General features: G+C 44.4%; 1 protein-coding gene across 1 annotated transcript in view; it reads right to left on the bottom strand.

Annotated features, from left to right (window-relative positions):
• LOS4 (P-loop containing nucleoside triphosphate hydrolases superfamily protein) overlaps positions 1-18,034 on the bottom strand; it is a 58,675-nt gene extending 40,641 nt beyond the window's left edge. The window contains exons 1-4 of the mRNA XM_086487151.1: positions 17,693-18,034; positions 17,013-17,306; positions 16,677-16,901; positions 16,533-16,598 (exon numbers count right to left, since the gene is read on the bottom strand). Of these exons, the coding sequence (XP_086343277.1) occupies positions 16,533-16,598; positions 16,677-16,901; positions 17,013-17,306; positions 17,693-17,941 (834 nt within the window). The 5' untranslated portion in view covers positions 17,942-18,034. The remainder of the gene's footprint in view (positions 1-16,532; positions 16,599-16,676; positions 16,902-17,012; positions 17,307-17,692) is intronic.
• Between the last annotated feature and the right edge of the window lie 4,300 nt (positions 18,035-22,334).

The raw sequence follows: 22,334 nt of genomic DNA, 5'->3' as shown, positions 1-22,334 counted from the left end.
TTTTAGCTTTTGGGGCTCTGCTTTTGGGCATCCCTTGTAAACAAATAAATAAGTGGTTTGGGCTCCCACTATGCAGAGCATCAGGACGCAGAGTCTGAGAGTGAGACCCAACCACTCTTGTACTTTGAACTCAGATTAATACAAAAAGAAATACTGAAAGGGGCGCCAGTCTTTGGGGCCAATATCTCTAGGCACAAAACTCTGTCGGGCCAGTGTAAATCTATTGTGAACTGTGAACTGTTTTGAAGTGGTTATTTGGTGTTGTCACGGTCGATTCTTGACTTGGAGTGTCCAAGTCTGTTACGGTGGTATCAGAGCACGGCCGATTTCTCTTCTACGGGAAATCCGATCCCCAAATTTTTTTTCTGCGGCACCTATGGCTTCACGCAAGGATCAATCGACTCCCTCTGCATCCGGAGATGCTGGAAGGGATCACAACAAAGATTCCGGCAAGGAGTATGGCCCGCCTCGGCCTACTCAAGTAGAGCGACGAGAGATGGAGCGTCGTCAATTCATTGGCGATGCAACAAAGATGATGCTCAATTTTGAGAAGGACCCAAAATTTGCAAAATATATGAGCAAGACTTCTTTTCAAGAAGTGCACGAGCAGTGGCAGAACATCACACCACCACCCCCGAAACCCGCTCTCAAGAAACCCTTCTGCTCACAAGAAATATTCAAAGAAGAAATTAGAAGAGGTGGTTGATGCACGGATTGCTCAGCTTTTTAACGCGCAGAACAAAGCTAAAAAGCACGGCAAAAAGCAGAAGAAAGGCACTAATTTCCGGCGTTATTTGGGTCGTCAGTCGACATTTAATAAGGCAAAGAAACAGAAGAAGCCTGTTCGATTTGAAGAAGTACCCAGTTCTTCTTCTTCTGACAGTTCTTCTTCTTCTGACAGTTCTTCTAGCTCTTCTGACTCGAGCGAAGAAGACAGAAAAGGCAAAAAGCGACGCAAGAAAGGGCAAGAAAAAGGCAAAGAAGTCTAAATCTCGCCCAATGAGTGGCACTTCTACAGAGGACTCGTCTACAGACAGTTCGGACTCTGATGACAGCAACTTTTATGCAAACAAGAAGAATTTTTATAAAGCCAACCAGTATGACTTTCTGGAAGATAAAAGCAAGAAAGTCCGAGAGTTTAAGGAAGGTGGAAAGTCAATTAAGTTTGACACTTTTTCAGGATATAAAGATGCTTCGAAGGCTTTGTCTTTTATACAGCAGTTTAACATCGCTTTCGCGAGAGGGCGCTACTCAGAGCACTCTAAGATTCGGAGAGCTACCTCTTATTTTAAGGGGAATGCTCGAACTTGGTGGTCCACGCTTCTTTTAAACAAGACTGCGCCAGTTAAATGGCTAAAATTTTAGGAAGCTTTTTATTTCTTCTTGGTTGACTCAAGAGTATGAACGCGATATACGAGCTGCTTGGAACCATCTTCGGATGACCAAGAGAGATACAGTGGATGGTTATTGCGAGAGATTCTGGAGCTCTTTTCTACCCGCCTCTTCATTCAAGAAGATCTCGCTCAAAGAACAGATTGAGCGGTTTACCTTGGGTCTACCTACAGAGATCCGAGATCACTGCTTGGAACAGATGTCAGCTTCTATTCAGGAGTTGATCAGTCATGCGAAACGGGGTGTTGCCATTCACTCTGGCAGTTTGACCTACCCCACCGATGAGATCATGACACAACGAGCCGAACAAACTTCAGCGAATAAAAGTAGAAAGAGAAAGAGCAACCCAAAAAAGAAGGATGCACGACCCAAGCTTACTCCTCAGAAGAGAGCTCGCTTCATCAGGGAGGGGAAGTGCTTTGGATGCGGGGAACCTGGACATATATCCGCGAAGTGCCCTAAAAAGGCACAGAAAGAACAGAATGACAAGGACGACGAAAGGCCTGAGAGTTCGAGAGCAGCTGAGGAACGTGGAAGAAAAGGCAAGATGAAAACAGGACCGGTTCCAAATTCTGTGGGTACCGATCCCAACATCATGGACGAGAGTACAGAACTTTGCCGAGCTTGGGGCAAAGTGAAAGACCAAGAGGCCGTGATCTTCTTTGATGGAGGAGCCAAGGCCAACTTCATTTCATTGGAATTGGCGGCGCAACTTGAGATCACTCCCGATTGGATGGGACCACTTGCGGAGGCTGTTCTAGCGGCACCCGGCAGGGACGTAGCCATTGCACCTGTCATTGGCAAACTTCGGTTGCATTGTCAGGGGTATTTGGGGCATGAGGACTTTTACATAACGCCTTTGGAAGGTTGTGATGTTCTCTTGAGAATTCCCTGGTACCACAAGAACAACGCCGTGGTCGATTATCGGGCGAGGAAAGCGACATTGACTACAGAGAAGGGCAGAACCATTGTACTTGACATTAAACTGAAGGGCGAGTCTGTCCCTATTGTATCGGCTTCGGCCATTTCTAAATTAATGAAATCCAATCTATTTGTTTACTCGATCTTTATGAAAGAATTGAGTGATAAGGATAGGACAAATATGTCTAAACTTGATAAAGAACGCCAAGATTTTCTCCACTCTCACGCCGATTGCTTCTCAGAGGGCCTACCAGGCGAGTTACCACCTGCTCGTCCTGAAGATCATACCACAAGACATCACATGACATTCAACATTCATTCGGATCTTAGATCATGATTTATCGGAAATGTAGCTAGCAATAGCATCTAGATCCAGTCGGGACCTCATCGATCTCCGATTGACTAACCCCTATTGCAACCATGTCTATTCCAGATCAAGGAGACCAAAATGCTGCAGTCATTTCGTCTATCAGTTCCTACACTTAAAAAGAAGTCAAGACCAAATCAGTTTCATATTCAAGAATTACATTTCATAAAGTCATACGGCGGAATACTGTCAGCTCTCAGTATCCCTGAAACTCAAAGAGACATTAGTGACTCTAGTATCAAAATCGAGGCATTTGTTGACAAAGGAGTAAAGTAACTCCCCTCTTGTGCATCCCACTGCACCAGATCTCCGGCCAAGCTGAATTCTGGGTTCCATTTGGAGTAGACTATGCTAAACCAAAAGCCTCGAGGTAAAGTTTCACAATCTGAGGAGTATCTGCTAGGTCCTCCTCCTCCATCCACTTCGCATCCAATGCAGGATAGTTCTTGAACTTAACCAAGAACCGCCTTCGGACTTTACCTTTATTCTTCGTATCCCTTATGTGCCAAAATCTGTTCAGGAACAAGGATCTCCTCGTTTTCTTCCACTTCGGGTTGCTCATCAAGCTCCCCATCATCAGGCACATCACCTTTCAAAGGTTTCAAGAGACTCACATGAAATGCATTATGAATCCTCAAGTGTCAAGCAATTTCAGTCGGAAGGAGACATCATTTATCTTTTCAGAGATCTGGAAAGGTCCGTAGTATCGCATACTAAGCTTTGGAAAAAGCCTCTCCTTTCCCTTTCTCTTTCTCAGGCGTGCCTTCTCAAAATGTAAGAGCACCCAATCATCCTCCTTCAATTTCAAATCGCGACAATGATGATCCGCTGCCTTTTTCTTTCGTTCTTGAGATTTCTCCAAAGCCTCTCCTTTCCCTTTTTCTTTCTCAGGCGTGCCTTCTCAAAATGTAAGAGCACCCAATCATCCTCCTTCAATTTCAAATCGCAACAATGATGATCCGCTGCCTTTTTCTTTCGTTCTTGAGATTTCTCCAAAGCCTCGCGGACCTTGGCAAAAGTCGTGTCTAAGTCGCGCGTATACTCATCCGCTTCAAAAATCTTATCTTTCGTGCTTAGGAAGGGTGGAACCTTCGCAGCACCTTCAACAATCTCAAATGGCGCCTTCCCCGTCGAAGAGTGTATCGTGTTATTGTAGGCAAATTCCACCAAAGGTGAAGTACTTTTCCCATTGAGTCTTCTAATCCGAGATATAAGACTTCAATAAGTCTAAAACCACTCAATTGGCAATCTCAGATTGCCCGTCAATCTGTGGGTGGAACGATGACAAGAACTGCAACTGCGTGCCAATGTTCTCCCAAGTTGCCTTCCAAAACAAACTCGTAAATCAAGGGTCTCTGTCGGAGACAATCGTCTCAGGCATGCCATGTAATCTGAAGATCTGGGCCACAAACACTCTCGCTAAGTGATCCGGCTTGACTGTTTTCTTCACTGGAATGAAATGAGCCTACTTGCTAAATCTGTCAATAACAGTCCATATACCATCGTGACCACTCTGTGTTCTCGGGAGATCAAAAATGAAATCCATTGCAATACTTTCCCAAGGGCGGGTGGGTATGGGCAAAGGCTGTAGCAATCCCTGTGCTTTATGCCTGTGAAACTTGACCTTCTAGCATACCAAGCAACTGCGCACAAACTCTTCCACATCCTTCTTGAGTCTCGGCCAAAAGAAGTATCTCTCTACCCCTTTCACGGTGGTAGCAATGCCGCAGTGACCCGTAAGAGGTGGACAGTGGCATTCAGTCATAACCTTTTCCCTCAACGGCTGTGTAACGCACAACATGGTTTTTCTCATCAAGTAGCCATTCCGAATGAAATATCCCACTACTGTCTCCCCATCCTGTATCCGTCTGAAAACATCTGCAAAATCTGTATCTGTGGCATACTGGTCGATCATATTCTCGAAGCTCCTATGATGTATCGTGGAAATAGCCAGAACCAACGGCTCCTGAGACAAAGCATCTGCCACCACATTCTTCTGTCTCTGAACATGGACAATCTGGTAGTGAAACTGTGACAAGATGTTTGTCACGAGGACGTGGCAATTGCTAACCTTAGTTGTTGGTTTCTTTCCAATGATTTTTGTTTAATTTTTGAGACCCTCTTTTTGAAGTAGCAAATGGTCGGACATTGTATGGCCAATGTGAACGATAGTTTCACCCGCAGACGGGAAGTGGTTGGCACTGGAATTCGTATAGTAAGAGGATGTCTAGGCTCAGAGCAAGATCATACAGGTCCCCTCGTCGCACTTAGCAAGTTGGTGGATACTAGGAAGTGAACTCAATAAAGGCATAAAGTCAAGGTGGGATCACCAACAGAAAGTATCCAACAGTTGGGCCACATTGCACTTTTGGATGCGGTCCCAATAAGGATAGATGGTTAGAAGACCAGTGGGAGCCCAACGGAAGCATCTCCTAAAAATTAGGGAACTGCTATTTTGGGTCGTGAAATGTGTTCGCGTCATTACCTTTGGTATGACCAGGGAAACATTTTATTACTCTGCTGCAAAGTCAACTGATGCACCGGTTGAGAGATTTTTAAGCAGGAAGCCAAATGCAGGGAAATTTCATGTATGAGTGCCAAGTGGCACTTTTTGGCCAATTTACCAAGTTTGGGAGAAGAGAACTCGTTACTGACTCTTTGGAGCAGTTTTGGAGGCTGTTAACTGTGATTTTCAGCCATTTCTCTCCATTTTTTGAGCTTCCTATGACTTTACCTTGGACCAAGGAGCTCATTTTCAGCATTGGAAGGCATCAGATGCATGTTTACAGGGCTGTTTTGCTGCATTTTCAGCGATACGCAAGTTTTGGCAGCCATGGAAATCTTCCCTTTTTGCATCTATTTGTTCACAGATGCATTACAGGTCAAGGGCAGCAGAGGGGGCACTCGATTTATGCTGGGGGGATGCTTCATTGAGAACCTGTCGCAGGTTAAGAGCTATGGAGTGCTTGCTTTCCTCTCTATGTACAATGTGGTGCTAAGAGTGATGACCTACACACTACACACTGCTCTCTCTCTCCCCTACGTGTAGTTATGTGATGCCCCACAAGAGGGCTCTTCATTTGACTGATGTACAGCTGTGTGGTTTCATGCTTTTGTGCTGAGGCAAGAGCCTCCTTGAGCAGGAACAGGGGTAGTTAACTGCTACTCCAAAGCAAGCACCGGTGAGGGTCATAACCTCACCGTACAGGTGCATTTTCAGCGTTGTGTATGCGCTGTAAATTGACTGTTTTTCAGCCATACGAACGCCAAAACCATTGGGAATAGTGCCCCACTGGTAGAGGACAGTTAGGGGACTGTTTGGGGCTGAAAACAGGGCAAAAACCAGTAAATACAGCGTGCTGAATTTACTGTTTTTGGGCAGGAATCAGAGGGTTTATGCCAGTGGAAGTGAGTTCCAGCAAGGGAATTGGTTTTGCGCAAGTTTTGGGGTTGTTATGCTGCCGAAATTTGGCCAAATCAAGTGGTATCTAACTGGATACAGGTAACGGATTCCCAGGACTCTACTTTGTAAATTTACCCTCTTAAAGTATAAAGAAATACCGAAAGGGGCGTCAATTTCGGGGCCTACATGTTGTCAGCATCTGCTCGGAGCATTCTAGCTTCCGTGCCGTGTGTGTACTTAGGTGTTAATCCCCGTTATACAGGTTACCTTTGCAAAGTGCTTTGTGTGTGTCTAAAGTAAAGAATTTCGGGTGAAAGCCAACGCCTACCGCCCCATGGGCCGGTTTCAATGTTCGCCCACCGCATCTGCTTTTCCGATAGCTGCTTCTGTGACAAGAAGTAGCGCAAACTCTGATGGTCTATAAAGACAGTAAAATCCGCTCCGAGTAGGTAGTGCCGCCACTGAGTAAGAGCATAGCTGACAAAAGCTCTTTCTCGTAAATGTGTGCTGTCATTTCTGGCCTTGAGAACAATCGGCTCTCGTAAGCAATGACATGGCCTTCTTGCATTAAGACCGCACCCAGACTACAACCACAAGCATCACAATATACTTCAAAAGAAATACAGAAAGGAGCGCCAGTCTTTGGGGCCAATATCTCTAGGCACGGAACTCCGTCAGGCCAATGTAAATCTATTGTGAACTGTGAACTGTTTTGAAGTGGTTATTTGGTGCTGTCGCGGTCGATTCTTGACTTGGAGTGTCCAAGTCTGTTACATCACCCCTCCTTTTAGAAGAAGTGTGAGCGGAGCAGCAACTTTAGAGTAATCCTTGATAAACTTGCGAAGGAATCCAGTAAAGCCTAAAAAGAACTTTACTTGGCACACATTCTTCATAATGGGCCAATTTCGCACTTTATCTAACTTTTCACGGTTAACATGAATTCCATTGTGAGTAATGATGTGACCGAAGTATCGAAGCTCTTTCTTGAAGAATTCACATTTAGAAGCCTTAGCATAAAGCTTTTCAGTTCTCAATACTTTGAGAACAGCGCGTATATGCGCTAAATGCTCATACAAACTTCGGTTGTAGATCAAGATGTCATCGAGAAATACAACAACGAAGTTGCCTAGAAACGGTCTCAACAGATCATTTATCATCTACTGAAATGTAGCTGGAGCATTGGTCAAACCAAAAGGCAAGACCAAAAACTCATAGTGACCATAATGCGTATGGAAACCCGTCTTGGGAACGTCTTCCAGTTTGATCCATATATGATGATAGCCTGATCGCAGGTCTATCTTCGTAAAATATGACGCTCCACAAAGCCGATCTATCAAATCATCCATACACGGGAGCGGATACTTGTTCTTGACAGTGAGCTTATTCAAGCCCTTGTAATCCACGCAGAAGCACATAGTGTTATCCTTTTTCGAGAAAGTAACATTGGCGCCCCCCACGGGGATTTACTTGGCCGAACAAAACCTCTCTCGAAATAATCTTTCAGCTGCCCTTGAGTCTCGTCCTCCTCGGTTTTACTAAACCGATAGGGTTACTTTGAGAAGGGCTGACTACTAGTCACCAACTCAATGCCATGATCTACTCCTCTCGAAGGCGGCAAGCTAAGAGGTAGATCATCAAGAAAAACATCCTTGAAATCAGTCATGATTTCTCTGATAAGGTTGAATCCGTCGGAATCCCCAAGTTCGACAGAGAACATGAAACATTTTTACGAAATTCAGTGACAGAAGTACCAAGCACGAATGAGTCAAACCAAGCGGATGGTACACATTGATAAAAGTCAACGTCAAAAGACTTTGTATCTTTATACATTTCCAAAGCAGTAACAATTGGTATTGCAAAACCATTATTTAATTACAAAGCGACAGAGATACATGAGGCATGTCTTGTTTAACAAAAACAAGAGAGCGATGTACACAATCTACATACAATCAGTCTTGTTTATCATAAAACCATGAAATTCCTAAAATAGCATATACTCTATCAAGCGCATGATGTGAAAATCCAGGTTCTCTTTGTAATCAGCTAGCTCAAGCGACAAATCTGGAACCGTCTGATTCCATACATCCGTATCCTCGCCACAAGCCATCTTCGCGCGATACTCATGGTCACTGTCTCGCGTCTGCAGGCTCAATTTTTGCACCAATTTTGCATCAACAAAATTGTGTGAGCTTCCATTATCAAGGAGCACGGTCACGTCGTGACCATTGATCTTCTCGGGGAAACGATCATGCTTATCAAACACTTTGGTGCTAAAAGTACAGTTGGTGCATGAATTGTGCGCTAAGTGATGGATTTCAACTTGAATAACATCAGAGTTACCTAAGATCTTGTGAATCTGAACCGAAGGACTACCTTGCGGTTTCTTTGTCATCTTCTTGGGGCAATCCTTGATTTGGTGACCTGTCTGGCCGCATCCAAAGCAAGTCCCCCTTCTTCACTGCATCAGCAACTAAAGCATATTTGACTTTCTTCTTCTCCTGAGAAGGTCTCGACAGTGATTGGACTTTTGCTGGAACCGAGGTCACTTCCTCGAAGCGCCCACACCGGATTGGTGGTCTAAAGTTCTTTTCTTCTCATACTTCGCTCCATTTATCAAATGGAACGTCCTGGCCTTTACCACAGCATCCTCGACGTCAGTTGGGGCTTTGTCCTTGATTAAGGCCCAATAATAATCTTCATGTAATCCCAACAAGTACATGTGCACAGCGTGCGTGGAATTCACCTTGCAAAAGGTGAGCGCTTCTTTGAAAGCCATTGTGTACTTATCAAAAGACAGAGCTTTCATTAAAAGACTCTGCAATTCAAAGGATCCATTTTGGTGGAATCCTTTTCGAATTTCACACAAAAGTCAACCCACATCGTAGGCTTCTCTGTCATATCACGCCACCAAGTAAGCGCCTTGCTGCGCAAATAAAGAGGAATCGTTTGAATCCTTCGTTCGTCGTGCTCCCTATGGAGATCAAAATATGTGGTCCACTAATGAAGTCAGCTATTTACGGCCAGTTCCGTACATTCCTTCTCTTCTCCTGAGAAACTTGTAGTTTTGTACAGAATCGTGGCAATTGGACTACCCTGTGAACGCCCAAAAGCAACAACCTGCGTCCGTAGTTGTTGAAGATGGGTTTCGCCCTCGAAAAGACACGCAGTCGTCGATTGAGCCGTATTTTCCAGAGCGGTAAGCCGAGTGTTAAATCCCTGCACGGCCCCTTCGAGAGAGGTCAAGCGAATGTTCGTCTAAATGTTCATGTTTTCCAGAGCGATAACAAGCTGCTCGAAGCTTTGGAAGGTGCCTGTAATCCATGTGCATAGAGCATGCGTGAACGGAATTTGAATGTTACCTGGCGCATCGTCACGCTGCGCATACGAGCTAGAGGAATCCATAGCGAAGCCCGTGAAAAATTGAAAGTTTCACGCAAAACTTGGGCCTTTTTTGCACTTTTTAATCGCGAAAAGTTGTACTGTGAAGAGCTCTACGCGTCGACGTGACCACCTGACGGAAAGCAAGCAATGATGGGAGCACGGGAGCGCGAGCAGGTGAGAGGGAGGAGCGGTAGAGAGAAGCAGAGGGCTGAAAAATGAGTTTCTCTGCAAGAAAACTCACTCTCTGTAAGTAGTTTTAATGAAACACAGGTTTAATACTTAGCTTAAAAAATTAAAAGTGTCCAAGCCACACTTGAAAAACTCACTTGGCCGAGTTTTAAAATAAGGCCACTTAATAAAATGTAACGAAGAGAGAGGGGTAGCGTAAAAAAATCAACACTGGTTACTCGTAGATGCCACGTGGGGCAGGGAGAAGCATCGCACGCATGAGCTTGCGGAAAAAATACATTGCTTGCGCATACCTGTGCCGCACATGCGATGAGCCCCCAACTCGGCACCCATGCTGGAAAAGAAAATCCACGCTGACAAGAGATTGCTCTGTGCAAGGATCCTCTCTCTCTCTCTCTTCAATCCACCTTGGAGGCAACAGAGAAGGAGAGCCAACATCTTCTTCTTCTTCTTCTTCTCTCTCTCTCTCTCTCTCTCTCTCTCTCTCTCTCTCTCTCTCTCTCTCTCTCTCTCTCTCTCTCTATGCTTCGCACAGAAAAATTACCGGGAGAGAGATTTGAGAAGTACTGTATGCTGAATTTAGTCTAAATTCAGTAAATCAGCAAGAAATTCTCTGATTTTCACTACAAATTAGTAAAATTTATCAAAAATCTGTCAATTTCCAACACTCCCATCTATTAATTGTTGTTTTCTATCAAAAATCAGCAAAAAAAAAAGCGCTAATCCTCACCTGCAAACATGCCTGCGAGAAGGAAAGACAAAAGTATTTTCAGCAATTAATCACTAAAAACAACATGAAAATGAGGTTATCCAACTCGAACCCATCCGTAGGTGTGCACATAGTCCCTCCCGCAACCAACCCTGCTCTGATACCATGAAACAGGCGCATGAAGTGGATCTCCCGGCTACATGGACCACCTACAGACACGCGTCGAGCAAACCACCTGACCATAGCTACCACCTGGCAACTCCCCCATGCTGGGGCCAACGTCCGAGGACGTAGGCATGCACCTTTAAGACCAAGCGTCCCATACCACCCGGCCTCACCTCCTCGAGGTGACCTCGCGCACTCCTAGCCTCGCGGGCTAACCACTGGCACTCTGCTAGTGGGGGTCGATAACTGCAAATGAGGCCTTGGCCTCCCTTTTATAATAATGACCGGCCACACTAGCCGAGTTCACACTACGTCTGCCCGGACAGACGCCCATCCCGACGGCGTCTAGGCTAGATCCCCTCTCTTGTAAGCAGGACATCACAGATACACGTGATGGATCTTGGATTGATGTTAGCAAGAGCCAAATGTCCCACAATGTCAAATACCCATATGATTCTCCCTCGCCATATTCAACGCCAACCAACAAACAACACATGCTAGCAAACCTTGGAGAGCTAGACATGCTGAAGAAGCATGATAGATATGATGGAGTTCCATACAATCAAAATGACCAATGAGTGTTCAAGATGGCAAATGTTGCACAAGATGAACCTTTTGATTATAGAAAGCATATTTATTTGTTGTATGCAACTAAATAGGATGCTGCATAGCAGATACTTGCCCATCAAAGAAGCATGAAGGGAAATCAAGATGACTCGTAAAAAGCAATAAATATGTAAGAGAAGATAGAACAATTGAAAAACCCAAAAAAAAATCTTTTAGAACTCGGCCAAAGGCCGACCGTTGAATGTGAACACTTAGAAAACAACATTGAAAGAGGTGGGTCTCATAAACATTCATAAGGTTCTTTACACAGAAGACAGAGACGCGACGGAAGGGTTGGGGGGCTATCAGTGCTCCTCTTTTGAAGATTGGCTAGAGAGGTTCTTGATGTCACCCTGTAGCTTCTTCACCTCATCCTCACCTTCCATGCCACTTCTCCTTGGTTTGCATATGGTTCTACGGTGCAAACCAATGCCAGTTGGAGGCTCTTGATTCATTATTGTGGACAGCAGTTTCTTTCCTATTACCACTCTCACTGGCTGCTAGCTTCATTTGTCATCCTAGCCTAGCACGATCATTGGACATTGAGCAACGATTTCGGGTGCCTATCCTTGAGAAGCTATTGGGAGTCCCCCTCTCTTTCGTAAGTGGCGTAAGTGGCCAAGGAGAGGTTATGCCCAGGGCCATTTTCATGTTGAGTAGTATCAGTTTCTTTTGTTTCAATATCCTCCTTGTGACCAGTTGTTGACCATTTTTGCCTCCCAAGCCTGCTATGTACTACAGCTCAAGGGATTTCAAGTGTTAGAATCTACATCTCTTTTGTGCGGACGAGAGAGAGAGAGAGAGAGAGAGAGAGAGGGGAGAAGTTGCTAACGTCGTAGGGACAAACCCAAGAGACATTGCTTCCCCCTCTCTACAAGAAGCCTAGCTTGTTTCATGATACCACCTTGTCCACCTTGCAAATGCACTGCATCAATAAAATGTTCTCGCACGATGAGCAACTCATCATTAATTCTGAGTTTGAGAGCTACAAGCATTGAGACATGTCAACAACTAGATTTTGGAGTTTAAAAACATTGTTTTGGCCATAGATTTCACATCCAATGTTAGAATGTTGCAACCAAGGACTCTTTTTTGGAGTTTTGGCATGCTTCAGATGTGCTCGTGCATTTGGTTTAGTCAAATTATGATTGTACTATTTTTCAACACCATGTTGAGAGATTGCTTATTACGCTACATGATTACATCTCTTAATTTATCCCTACTCTCTTAATTTGTTGCTTACATACTTAGTACCTCACCTACATTAGTGATTTGTGTGTGAGAGAGGGTGACTGGGTTCTCTGTTTGCATGCATGTGTTGATTTAAGTCATGTGAAGGCAAGTACATAAAAGGATAGGGCTTCCAAAGCTTTGTCCCCTTGCTCTTCATATTCTCTCTCAAGTTAGACTCACTTTCAAACTTGTAACTTGTTGTGTTTGGAAGTGTCCACTCTTGTATTTCTATTGTTGCCACTATGCTTTCAAGACAGCAAAATTGGAGCATGTAAGCAAAATTGGAGCTCATACTCTTTAATTCACACAAAGATCCACAAAAACAGATTGAGCACTTCTCAATTAGAAAAGCTAGTCTCCTGTAGTGCCAACATGAGGCTCATATTTAGCTTCCACGCTTTGGCCCTTGGGGACCCCAAAGCAAGTAATCAACACATCATAGTTTTTGTCTCTTGATTCTTGCAAATACTTACGAGTCTAATACAGCATTGTCTATGAGTGTAATGCGGCATTGTATTGGATAAGCAAGTAGATCCGACACGATTGAATATGGTAAATGATCCGAGCACAGAGGTAGATACGCACCTCCACAGTGAGATCCTTCGTCTGTTGCACAGAGAGCTTGAGAATGTGGACCAACGGGTCACCCAATCTCGAGCACAAGCTCATACCATTGACCTTCACCTGCAACTATGCATCGAGAGGGCTACGCGACGAGAGAGCGTTCGTAGGGGGAAGCTCCCTATTCACACTCGCCATAAACGTGCGAATGAGGTTGTTCATTTCATTCACACACAGTTCACAAACACTTGACCGAGTTGCAAGTGATGCAGACTTTGCAGAGGAGCCAAGTCCATCGATTGTAGTGTCAAACTATGATGATGAGGGCAATGTCCTAGTACATACCCTCCTCGTATCAGTCTTCAACTTCTTCCCATGATGAGATTTGACAATTTGACTTCAGATTTTTCAGACTTGAGTCTTTTGTGCCATTTTCAAAAGTGTCCTCAATGATTGCCTTGTTTGATAGGCTGTAATGTATTACGAAGTGATTTTATTACATTTTATTTTGTATCGTGTATGGCATGTGCCATGGATTTATCTATGCAGTATTCTATGTTTTCAGAGATTCATAATATCACTGTTATGTTTCCTGAAGTTGAGTCCTTGAAATTTTTTCAAGGATGCTATCATGATTGTAGTGCTAAGTGTTCATCTAAATTCTGATGCGATATGGATACCAAGGTTTAGGAATGATGGTCTATAGGACAGTTGCAGGCATCAAGTAGTAGGTACATGACTGATTTGTTTGTAAAAATGTAGAATTTGTGTATAATTTATGTTTAAAAACAAAGGGTGCCTACAAATACGTACCCTATAATTTTATTAGTACAAAGGTGCATACCTTTCCACCTTGCATTGAGGTGTGTGCATGTATGTGAGGGGTGAAGGGGATAGAGCTCTAAATGGATGTGGAATTGTATGCATAGGAGAGTACAAACATAATGCTAGCTAGCTCCATTCGGTACTCAACTAAGGGTGTTGTATGGCATGCATAGGTGGTGTCAAGTGCAACAGAATTGAAATGGTGACAAGATCTAGACTTTACACTTCCCCGAATCTTTACTTCTTTCCTTGCTTTGATGTGTGCTACCTAGCATGAATGATGGTTCCTTTTAGAGAGAAAATGAGAGAGAGAGAGATATGGAGAGAGAGAGAGAGAGAGAGAGAGAAAATTGACACCCGATGGGGTCCCAACCAAACCTCTCAAGGGCTCCCCACACCGCTACCGATGTGGTATTTGCTTTTAATTACATAAATGGAATGTACACACATGCCGACATGAATAGGGGATGTCGTTGCAGTAACTCTTCAAAATGAAGCACCTACGGGTCTAACCTGATGCACTTTTGGATCCGTCTCAATGAGGGGTTGCTGATGGCCACCAAGGGGTAGATCTAGGGCTGAATTGCGCTCCAAATGTGAGAGGAATAAAGGACTGAAAGCTGGCTGCAAAAACACAAATCTCGCCGCAAAGATGCAACCCATCTATCATGTAAAGCAGGGCTGAAAAAGCAGATGATGATGATGCCGCGTAAATGGAATGTACACTCGTGCAAAACCTCAATGCAGACTCTGCCGACTTGAATGGGAAATGTTGCCGCGGTTACTCTTCAAAATGAAGCACCTCTGATCCGTCTCAATGAGGGGTTGCTAATGGCCACCAAGGGGTAGATCTAAAGCTGAATTGCGCTCCGAATGTGAGAGGAATCAGGGGCTGAAAGTTGGGTGCAAGAACGCAGATCTAGTTGCAAAAACGCAGCCAATCTATCATGTAAAGCAAGGCTGAAAATGTAGATGATGGACAGCAACGGGAGCACTCGATGCGGCGAGGGAATGGCCGAGAAGAGGCTCAATGGGTTGCCGAAGTACCAGGCTGCAGCCGGAAAGGTACCGTTAGCAGATCCACCACGATTCCGGTGAGGAAATGGGTTGAGAACTCAAAATGCGGGGCTAATTGGCTACTCGGGGCTGATGGCTCACGATTAAACCACCAAGCTGCTATTTTGCAAAACGCTAAGTTGATCTTCTAGCGCTGGCTTATCTATTCCAAAACGCTGGCTCTAATGCTCCCTTTATAGGGCAAAATATTGGTTATAAACTTTTTAAGACTTAGGTAGGGCAAGTTTGGAAGACAAAGTTATAAAAATAAATCATTAAAATGATTTATTAATTAACTTTACTTCGGCAAAGTTTCTCGGTGAAACTATCACACATTTGCCAACTTGGGAATCCGATTGACGTGAAGAATGGCTCATTGGATTCCTCTAACCTAAAACTACATGCCCGTACTAATCCTCCTAGGATTGACGTGGAGATTCGACAATGGCTCATTGGATTCCTCTAACCTAAACCTACATGCCGGTACTAATCCTCCTAGGATTCTAGACACTCCTATCTAGGGATAGGTGCAAAATTGGGTCTAAAAGTCAATGAAGCATGTCCACGTGGCACACAAAGCCATGTGCATGTGACAAATGAATAAGGAGTGAAAAATCTTCGCAACATGGCAGTACGGTCTGAGAAAACCCGCTTTATCTCCCTCTGCCTGACCTGCTCATGTCGTCGTCAAATCTCCCGGATGTTCTATGATGCACTCTCCGGGGCTAGTATCCTGGTGCTCTAGGACGTCTTCAAGCCCAAACACACTCTACCTTTTGTAGAGTGACCACTCTTTGAGGGTTGGTGGGTGCAAGTGGGCAGCTCTTTGAAACAATTCGTGAGTAGTGACTATCACCCTCCACACGTGTGTGGGGGTGACTAGAGGAGAGTCTCCCTATGTCCCTGAGACTAACAAGAAGCGACCCAGTTTTCTTTGATCTCTTGTCCTATGAAAAGAGCTGCATATCAACCCGTATGCTCTCATATGCTGGACATTTGCTTACATATTGTTCCTCGTTCTCCCTCCCACCTCCACATACCTTGCATGTCCCCCTATCTCTATTACTACGTTGTCCATCCACCTTAAATCTCTAGCCTATGAGCAGTTGTCAAATCGCCTCTCTAGCACTATGTGGCATATACATGTCCATGTATTGTGGCCGTTGGGATGAAGCCATCGTACATCCTCTATGTAGTATGAAGTGCTCTCTATGCTACTGTGGCAGGCTGCAGCAGCAACGAGCAGCGTGGAAAGAGCACAAGAGCAAACCAATGATTCCCCCGGGAATATAGCTTACACCCTGCTATCCATAAGGTGCACATTGGAGATGGCTATGCAAGCTAGAGCTGATAGACACATGAGATTAACTGGACAAAGGCACCAAACAAGGACAAGGAGACAAATCAATAAAATCCTGACACGATATTGAGAGGCGATTTGAGGTAGCCTAGGGACATAGCTTGCTAGTAACACATTGAGAGAGGTGATATCACCACTACCTTGTACTCACCCTACACCCACCGATCTCCCTAGGTTAGACATAGATGTTAATACAATCTTTTCACTCCGTTAACATTGTGTTTCATTTTAGTAAAATCAGCGAGACCTTTAGTTTTAGTACAAACAATGGGCATTTTGCTTCATGTTTCAAGCTAATAAAAAAACAATAAGCTAAGACAAGAGCAAAATTACATAGATTAACCGAGTACATCAGAAATTTCACCTGACAGCCACCATTGCTCTTGGTAATATTTTGGATAATGCGCAATGAATCATCCTGAAAACCATCCTGTGTTTCCACCAGCGCAAAACGTTGTCAGTTACAATGGATAAGTCCAAAGACATAAGAGACGACACAAGATCTCACCTGAGCAAGCATATGGTCTGCTTCATCAAAAACAAGTATCTTGATTTGCTTGGTATTCAGTATCTTGGTAGATATCCATCTCTTGATTGTACCTGGTGTCCCAATAATTACTTGATCAACCACTTGTCCTCTTCTTGTACTTGACTGTTTATTGAAGTCTGTTGATATTGCACAGGCAGAAGTTATGTTGGCAAATTTTCCCATTTTCAGTAGCACCTCCTCATTCTGCAGGAAATTGCAATCCAAAAATCATGATGCTGACACTTGGCAGGGCACAAACTTATCCCGAGAAGAAACTGTGAAAGCACACACTACTTAAAAGATGGATCTGCATACTTGAATAGCCAGCTCTCTTGTGGGACAAACACATATAGCTTGAGGGGCCTGGACCTCTGGATCAACTCTGCTCAGCATTCCTAAGACAAAGCATGTGGTCTTGCCAGAACCATTGTGTGCCTGCGCAATCAGATGGTGATAGGGTGGCGAGAGGATCATAGGAAGTGTGAGCCCTTGGATTTTGCTTGGCCTCTCAAACTTCATCTCCGAATACAGCCCCCGCAATAGATTCTCTGAAATATTAAGCTCTTCAAAAGTCTGTGCCCATGAATAGGGAGTGTCTGCAGCAAGTACCTGTCCAGGGGTTCAATAATTAAGTATATAGATTCCATTATCGAGCTCCAAAGTTCAATCCACTATCTCATGGTAGTCAAAACAGTCAATAAACCATCAACTCCATGCATATACGGAGGAAATACTATGACATCCCGACAGACTTAATCAACACCTAGAACAATGAAAAATAGAGGTACCCCCAGTTTGGCCCAACCTGGTGATAATTTGATACTTGTGAATGGATATTTTAGGGTACTGAAATGGCAAATGATGCCCCTTATTGCATGGCACATGGCTGGATGATAGAAAACGCTAAGTTAAAAAAGGGGCCAACTTACAGGTCAAACGAGCACAGAACCATCCATGTAGTGAGAAACACACAATGCATAGAGAAAGAGAGGTACCGTCTTGATCTGAGAGACCTCTGCAGCTTCCACTTCCTCGTTAAGTTTCTCTGACTTCAAGGTCATCTCCGGTTTGTCAACAACATCATCAGCACTAGAAATAGACAGAGAGCTAATCTCGCCAGTGACGCTTGCTCCACCATCCTCTTTGCTGATGCCCTCTTCAGTTCCTGCTGCGCGAGGGGCCTCCTCTGACGGCTCATCTTCGGTCTCAGCTGGCCGATCCTGCTCTTCCGCTATGGAATCCATGGCCTGTTTCTCTTTCTGCTTCCGAGCTGCTGTCGCGGAACTCCCAACTCAGTGCCTGTTAGCCTATCATTGAGCTTTAGCTAGCAATAAAGGCAAGGGACAACGTTTGGGTGCTCCTCTCATCTTATACTAATTAAATTAAAACAAGTGAAAGGGTCACGACGGCTTTCAAAAACAATAAGAAACTGATAAAATTGTTTAAATTGGTATCAGTGTTGGGAAAAGGATTGCATCAGCTTAGTCTTGAGCCGATTGAAAACCGAAACTAGCTAGCTGCAAACCATGGTAAACGAAAAACGGATGAAATATGTGAGAAAGTCGTCCAAACATTTTGCAAATCTCAAAATTTGTGCTAGTATTTTCGGTTTTTTTCTTTGTGAGGAGGAAACTTGATCAGCAACCGCTTAATAAAAGAGACTTTCTTGAATGTTAACACTAATTGGAATTAAGGTATAAAATACAAAAAATGTAAAGCCGTGTGAAGTTGTGAAATGTAAGGTGAGATAAAAAGAACTAATTAATATATGTGTATGTGTAGAATTTATTAGAATTATGCGAAGTGACGGTTTCAGTGGTGTCTTGTTCATTGCTAACAGAGATTTGGAGCCAAAGATGGTTCTAAACCACCCCTCCGGAAGAGTCCTTGGTGTTAGAATCAGATGGGACAATCAACCTATCACCATAGTAAATGTTTACGGCCCTTGCAACGCAAAGGATAGAGCTAAACTGTGGATGCAGCTCATGGATACTCCGATCGAAGGGGAGTGGCTGATGGTTGGAGATTTCAATATGGTCGAGAAAAGCAAGGATAGAACAGGCTCCGCCAGTATGCTGGTTGGCTCAGAAAAGTCTAAATGGCTGAGCTTATGTGAGAAGTGGGCTATGCTTGACTTATGGGAAGTGGGCCCATGGAACAGCATGCCTGGATTCACCTACACAAGCCTTAAGTATACCTGCACTGCCTCCAGGCTGGACAGATGCTACTGCTCTCATCAAGCTGACTGGATCTCATCGATGTTAGAGATGAAGGTAATATCCACAAAAAGCCTCTCCAATCACATGCCGTTACACTTACAACTCAAGAAAGATAAAGGGGGGCGACAATCCTCGAGAGGGGAGAAAAAGCTTCTGGTTACAGGGACACACCTGTTCAAAGACCCTCTCTTCAGAAGCATCACCAAGAAAGCGTTGGGAAAGCTCAAGAAAGATGTGGGGATGAATAAACCTAGTGTTTGGAATATATTTGTTCGGAGTGTACAAAAAGCTATCAAAACTTCAGGTCCTCCGGTTAAAAAAGCCAATGAGGTACATATCAAACATCTCACAGAGGAGGTAGTGCAATAAGCCTCTAGAAAGGCTGTCAGACTGGCTACCGAGGATGAGCACAAGCGATGGCTTGAAGCTAAATCTCACCTGGCCAACGAGCAGCTGGAGGAAATCAAGAAGGCGAGATTGCTCTCTAGGGAAACTTTCCTTCAACCAGAGCCTTCTAACCAAGCACATTTTTTTAGGGCTCTGAAAGTGAGGAAGAGTCGAGGCCACGTGCAAGTGCTTGATAATGAGAAAGGGAATACAATTCAAAACCAAGATGAGATGGTTGGACTTATGCTCAACTTTCTCAGCCAGATTATCGGCCAGCCAGAGACCCAATCTTAGGAAGTGGAAGAAGCCCGAGCGTCTTTACTTCGGAGTATTGAAAAGAAGGTTCCCCAGGAGGAAGCCAACCGCATGGAAAAGGCCTTCTCCGAGGAGGAATGCTCAGCGGCACTAAAAGCTCTTGGCAATGAAAAGTCCCCCGGTTGGGATGGACTGACAACTGAATTCTTCAGGGAATTTTGGGATGATCTCAAGGTTCTAGTCACACGGATGGCCAATCAAGCTGTTTCTGAAGAGTCATTGGATGCAAGTGTTAAGAGAGGGCTTATCAAGCCCATCCCCAAACAGCTCTGTTGCTCTCAACTTAAACATTGGCGTCCCATTACGATGATGTCAATAGCATACAAAATTATTGCCAAGGTGATAGCTCTCAGACTTGCCCCCCTCCTGAGTCGGATCATCTCTCCCCATCAACACGGGTTTATTAAAGGGAGATCTATATATGACAATATCTTGGCAGCAGTGGTAGGAATAGAGTATGCATCCTTCTCCAAGCAAGAGTGCATCTTGTTGCAGCTGGACCTCGACAAAGCCTATGATAGAATAGAATGGTCCTATATAGAAGAAGTCATGGGAGCTCTAGGATTTGGGCCTCGCCTTTGTCGCCTCATACGCACACTAGGCGTGGGCAGCCAATCAGAGCTCCTGTTCAATGACAGAATTGTGGGCTCTTTTGAGGTTAAAAGTTCTATTAAGCAAGGATGTACCCTGGCCCCCTTGCTTTTTGCCATTGGGTCGCATCCTCTCATTACGATGCTCGAAGCTAGTGCTACGCAGGGAGAGATTCAAGGTCTGTCATTAGTGGGCAACGACCAGCTACTGGCCAAAATGTTCGCAGATGATTCGCTCCTATTCTTGAAGGCGTGCCCTCGAGTTGTCAAGAGAGCTCTGGAGATTGTGCAAACATTTGCCGTGGCCTTGGGATCCAAGTGCAATATAGAGAAGTCACGACTTATCTCCCTGTCGGAGAACGACTCTTTTGACCCTGCAGTCTAGACAAAAGAGATTATCTCAAAAGGGAGTGTATTCAGACACCTGGGAGCCCCCATAGGGGTGGATGTAACCCACAAGAAAAGATTTCAATGGGTCCTTGAAAAAATAAGCTAAAACATGAGAAGATGGGAGTTTGTTCTCCTCCCCTTCCAAAGCCGGATTAGAGTGATTAATGCTATTATGATCCCGTATATTGCTTTCCTCAGCCCCATGCTCAAGATGGCTAAGTGTAACTGGAAAGAATTCTTAAAACCAATGAAAAGGTTTCTTTGGAAGAACAATACAAAAACCTCCCGACCATGGCAGTGGGCTAGATGGGAGGCAGTTGCTCTCCCGGTAGACCAAGGAGGGCTCGGCATTCTGAACCCTGTATCCCATGCTGAGGCCCTTTGTGCCAAATTTATGGTCTCATTGGCTAAACAAGACCAAGCTTGGGCTATCATGACCAAGGAAATGCTTGATGTAGTAAAACTGGGATCGAAAGGGGGAAAGTGGAAGGGGGTTGTGATGCCCAACAAACTTCTCGCCCTGAAAGTGGTCTTATCTTAGATTTGGTGGACTCTCAGGGGAGCTGATGAGGAAGTGCAAAAGAGAAGCTGAGGTTTTGGAATGGGGGGAAGCAACCAGATACTTTAAGAACTCCATTTTACATTGGTCCCCTTGGCCCTCTAAAATATTAGGGTCGCCGCAAAGCCCCTATTGGATAGAAATGGCTAGGAAAGTGAATAATAAGGGGCTCGTTCGGCTAGAGCAATTCTAGGATGGCAACAGGAAGTGTTGGAAAACTGCTGACTCTTTAGCCATCCAATTTCAAATGAATGGCTTTGAGATCTTACTAGTCTACAGGGTGATGAAAGAGCTTGATAAGGTGGTGATGCCAATTTGTGAATCCAACTTTGAATGGGGCGCTTGGAGATGGCCCAGGAGTAGCCTCTTTGGGAAACCACATTCTAAAGGCATTTACCATGCATTAATGCATGAGGCTAATTGGTGTAGACCCCTCAACAAATTATGGAAGAGACACTTGACGGAAAAATGGTGGGAGGGAGTCATGGAGAACGTCTGGAAGCCAAGGTGGCCGCAGTATATGAAGATATTTCTGTGAAAAGTGGTGTGGGTGCTCTGTTGGACGGGCGTGAAGATACAAGAAAGAGGAATCGGGTCCAATCATTGCTCGGGGTGCAGAATAGCTAGTGAAGACCTAGCCCACCTTTTCATGGGATGCCAGGCAATCAGTGGCATGGCTGGGAAAATATGCAAGTGGATTCAAAGGACATGGCAAATTAAGTTCTTCAAGTCAGATATGTTCCTTGGTAGTAACAGCTTGGGAAGTCCTACTCTTCTTGTCTGCACTCAAATAATCAGGTACTACTTCTTTCACCATAAGCAAGGAACCGCCGCGTGTTTGAGGGTGATCTGGCTGTGGCAAGCTTTTGTGAAATCATACAAGAGAGTAGAGTGACGATCCACATGATCGGAGACAAACAAGCCTCAGAGGACTGGTCTAGAACAATACATGTCATGATGACATCTTGTAATAAGTAAAGCCTAGGAGTAGTTGTGGTTTTTCTGTCAAGCAGAAAACTTGTAATCCTTTGACCCTCAAGGCTCGGTCTGAGCTTGAGGTTGGTGTATATTTCTGATGTTCTTAATACTATCCACTCACAATTGTGAGTTTTGTAAAATAAAAATAAAAATAATGCAAAGTGAAGCTTCACTTTAGCATTCTAAAACAATAGAATGC

This window comes from Adiantum capillus-veneris, chromosome 17 (assembly GCF_014529385.1).
Source record: "Adiantum capillus-veneris isolate H3 chromosome 17, ASM1452938v2, whole genome shotgun sequence".
Classification (NCBI taxonomy): Eukaryota; Viridiplantae; Streptophyta; class Polypodiopsida; order Polypodiales; family Pteridaceae; genus Adiantum; species Adiantum capillus-veneris.
Note: the sequence above shows the minus strand (reverse complement) of the source record. Positions and strands in the feature narration are given on the sequence as shown.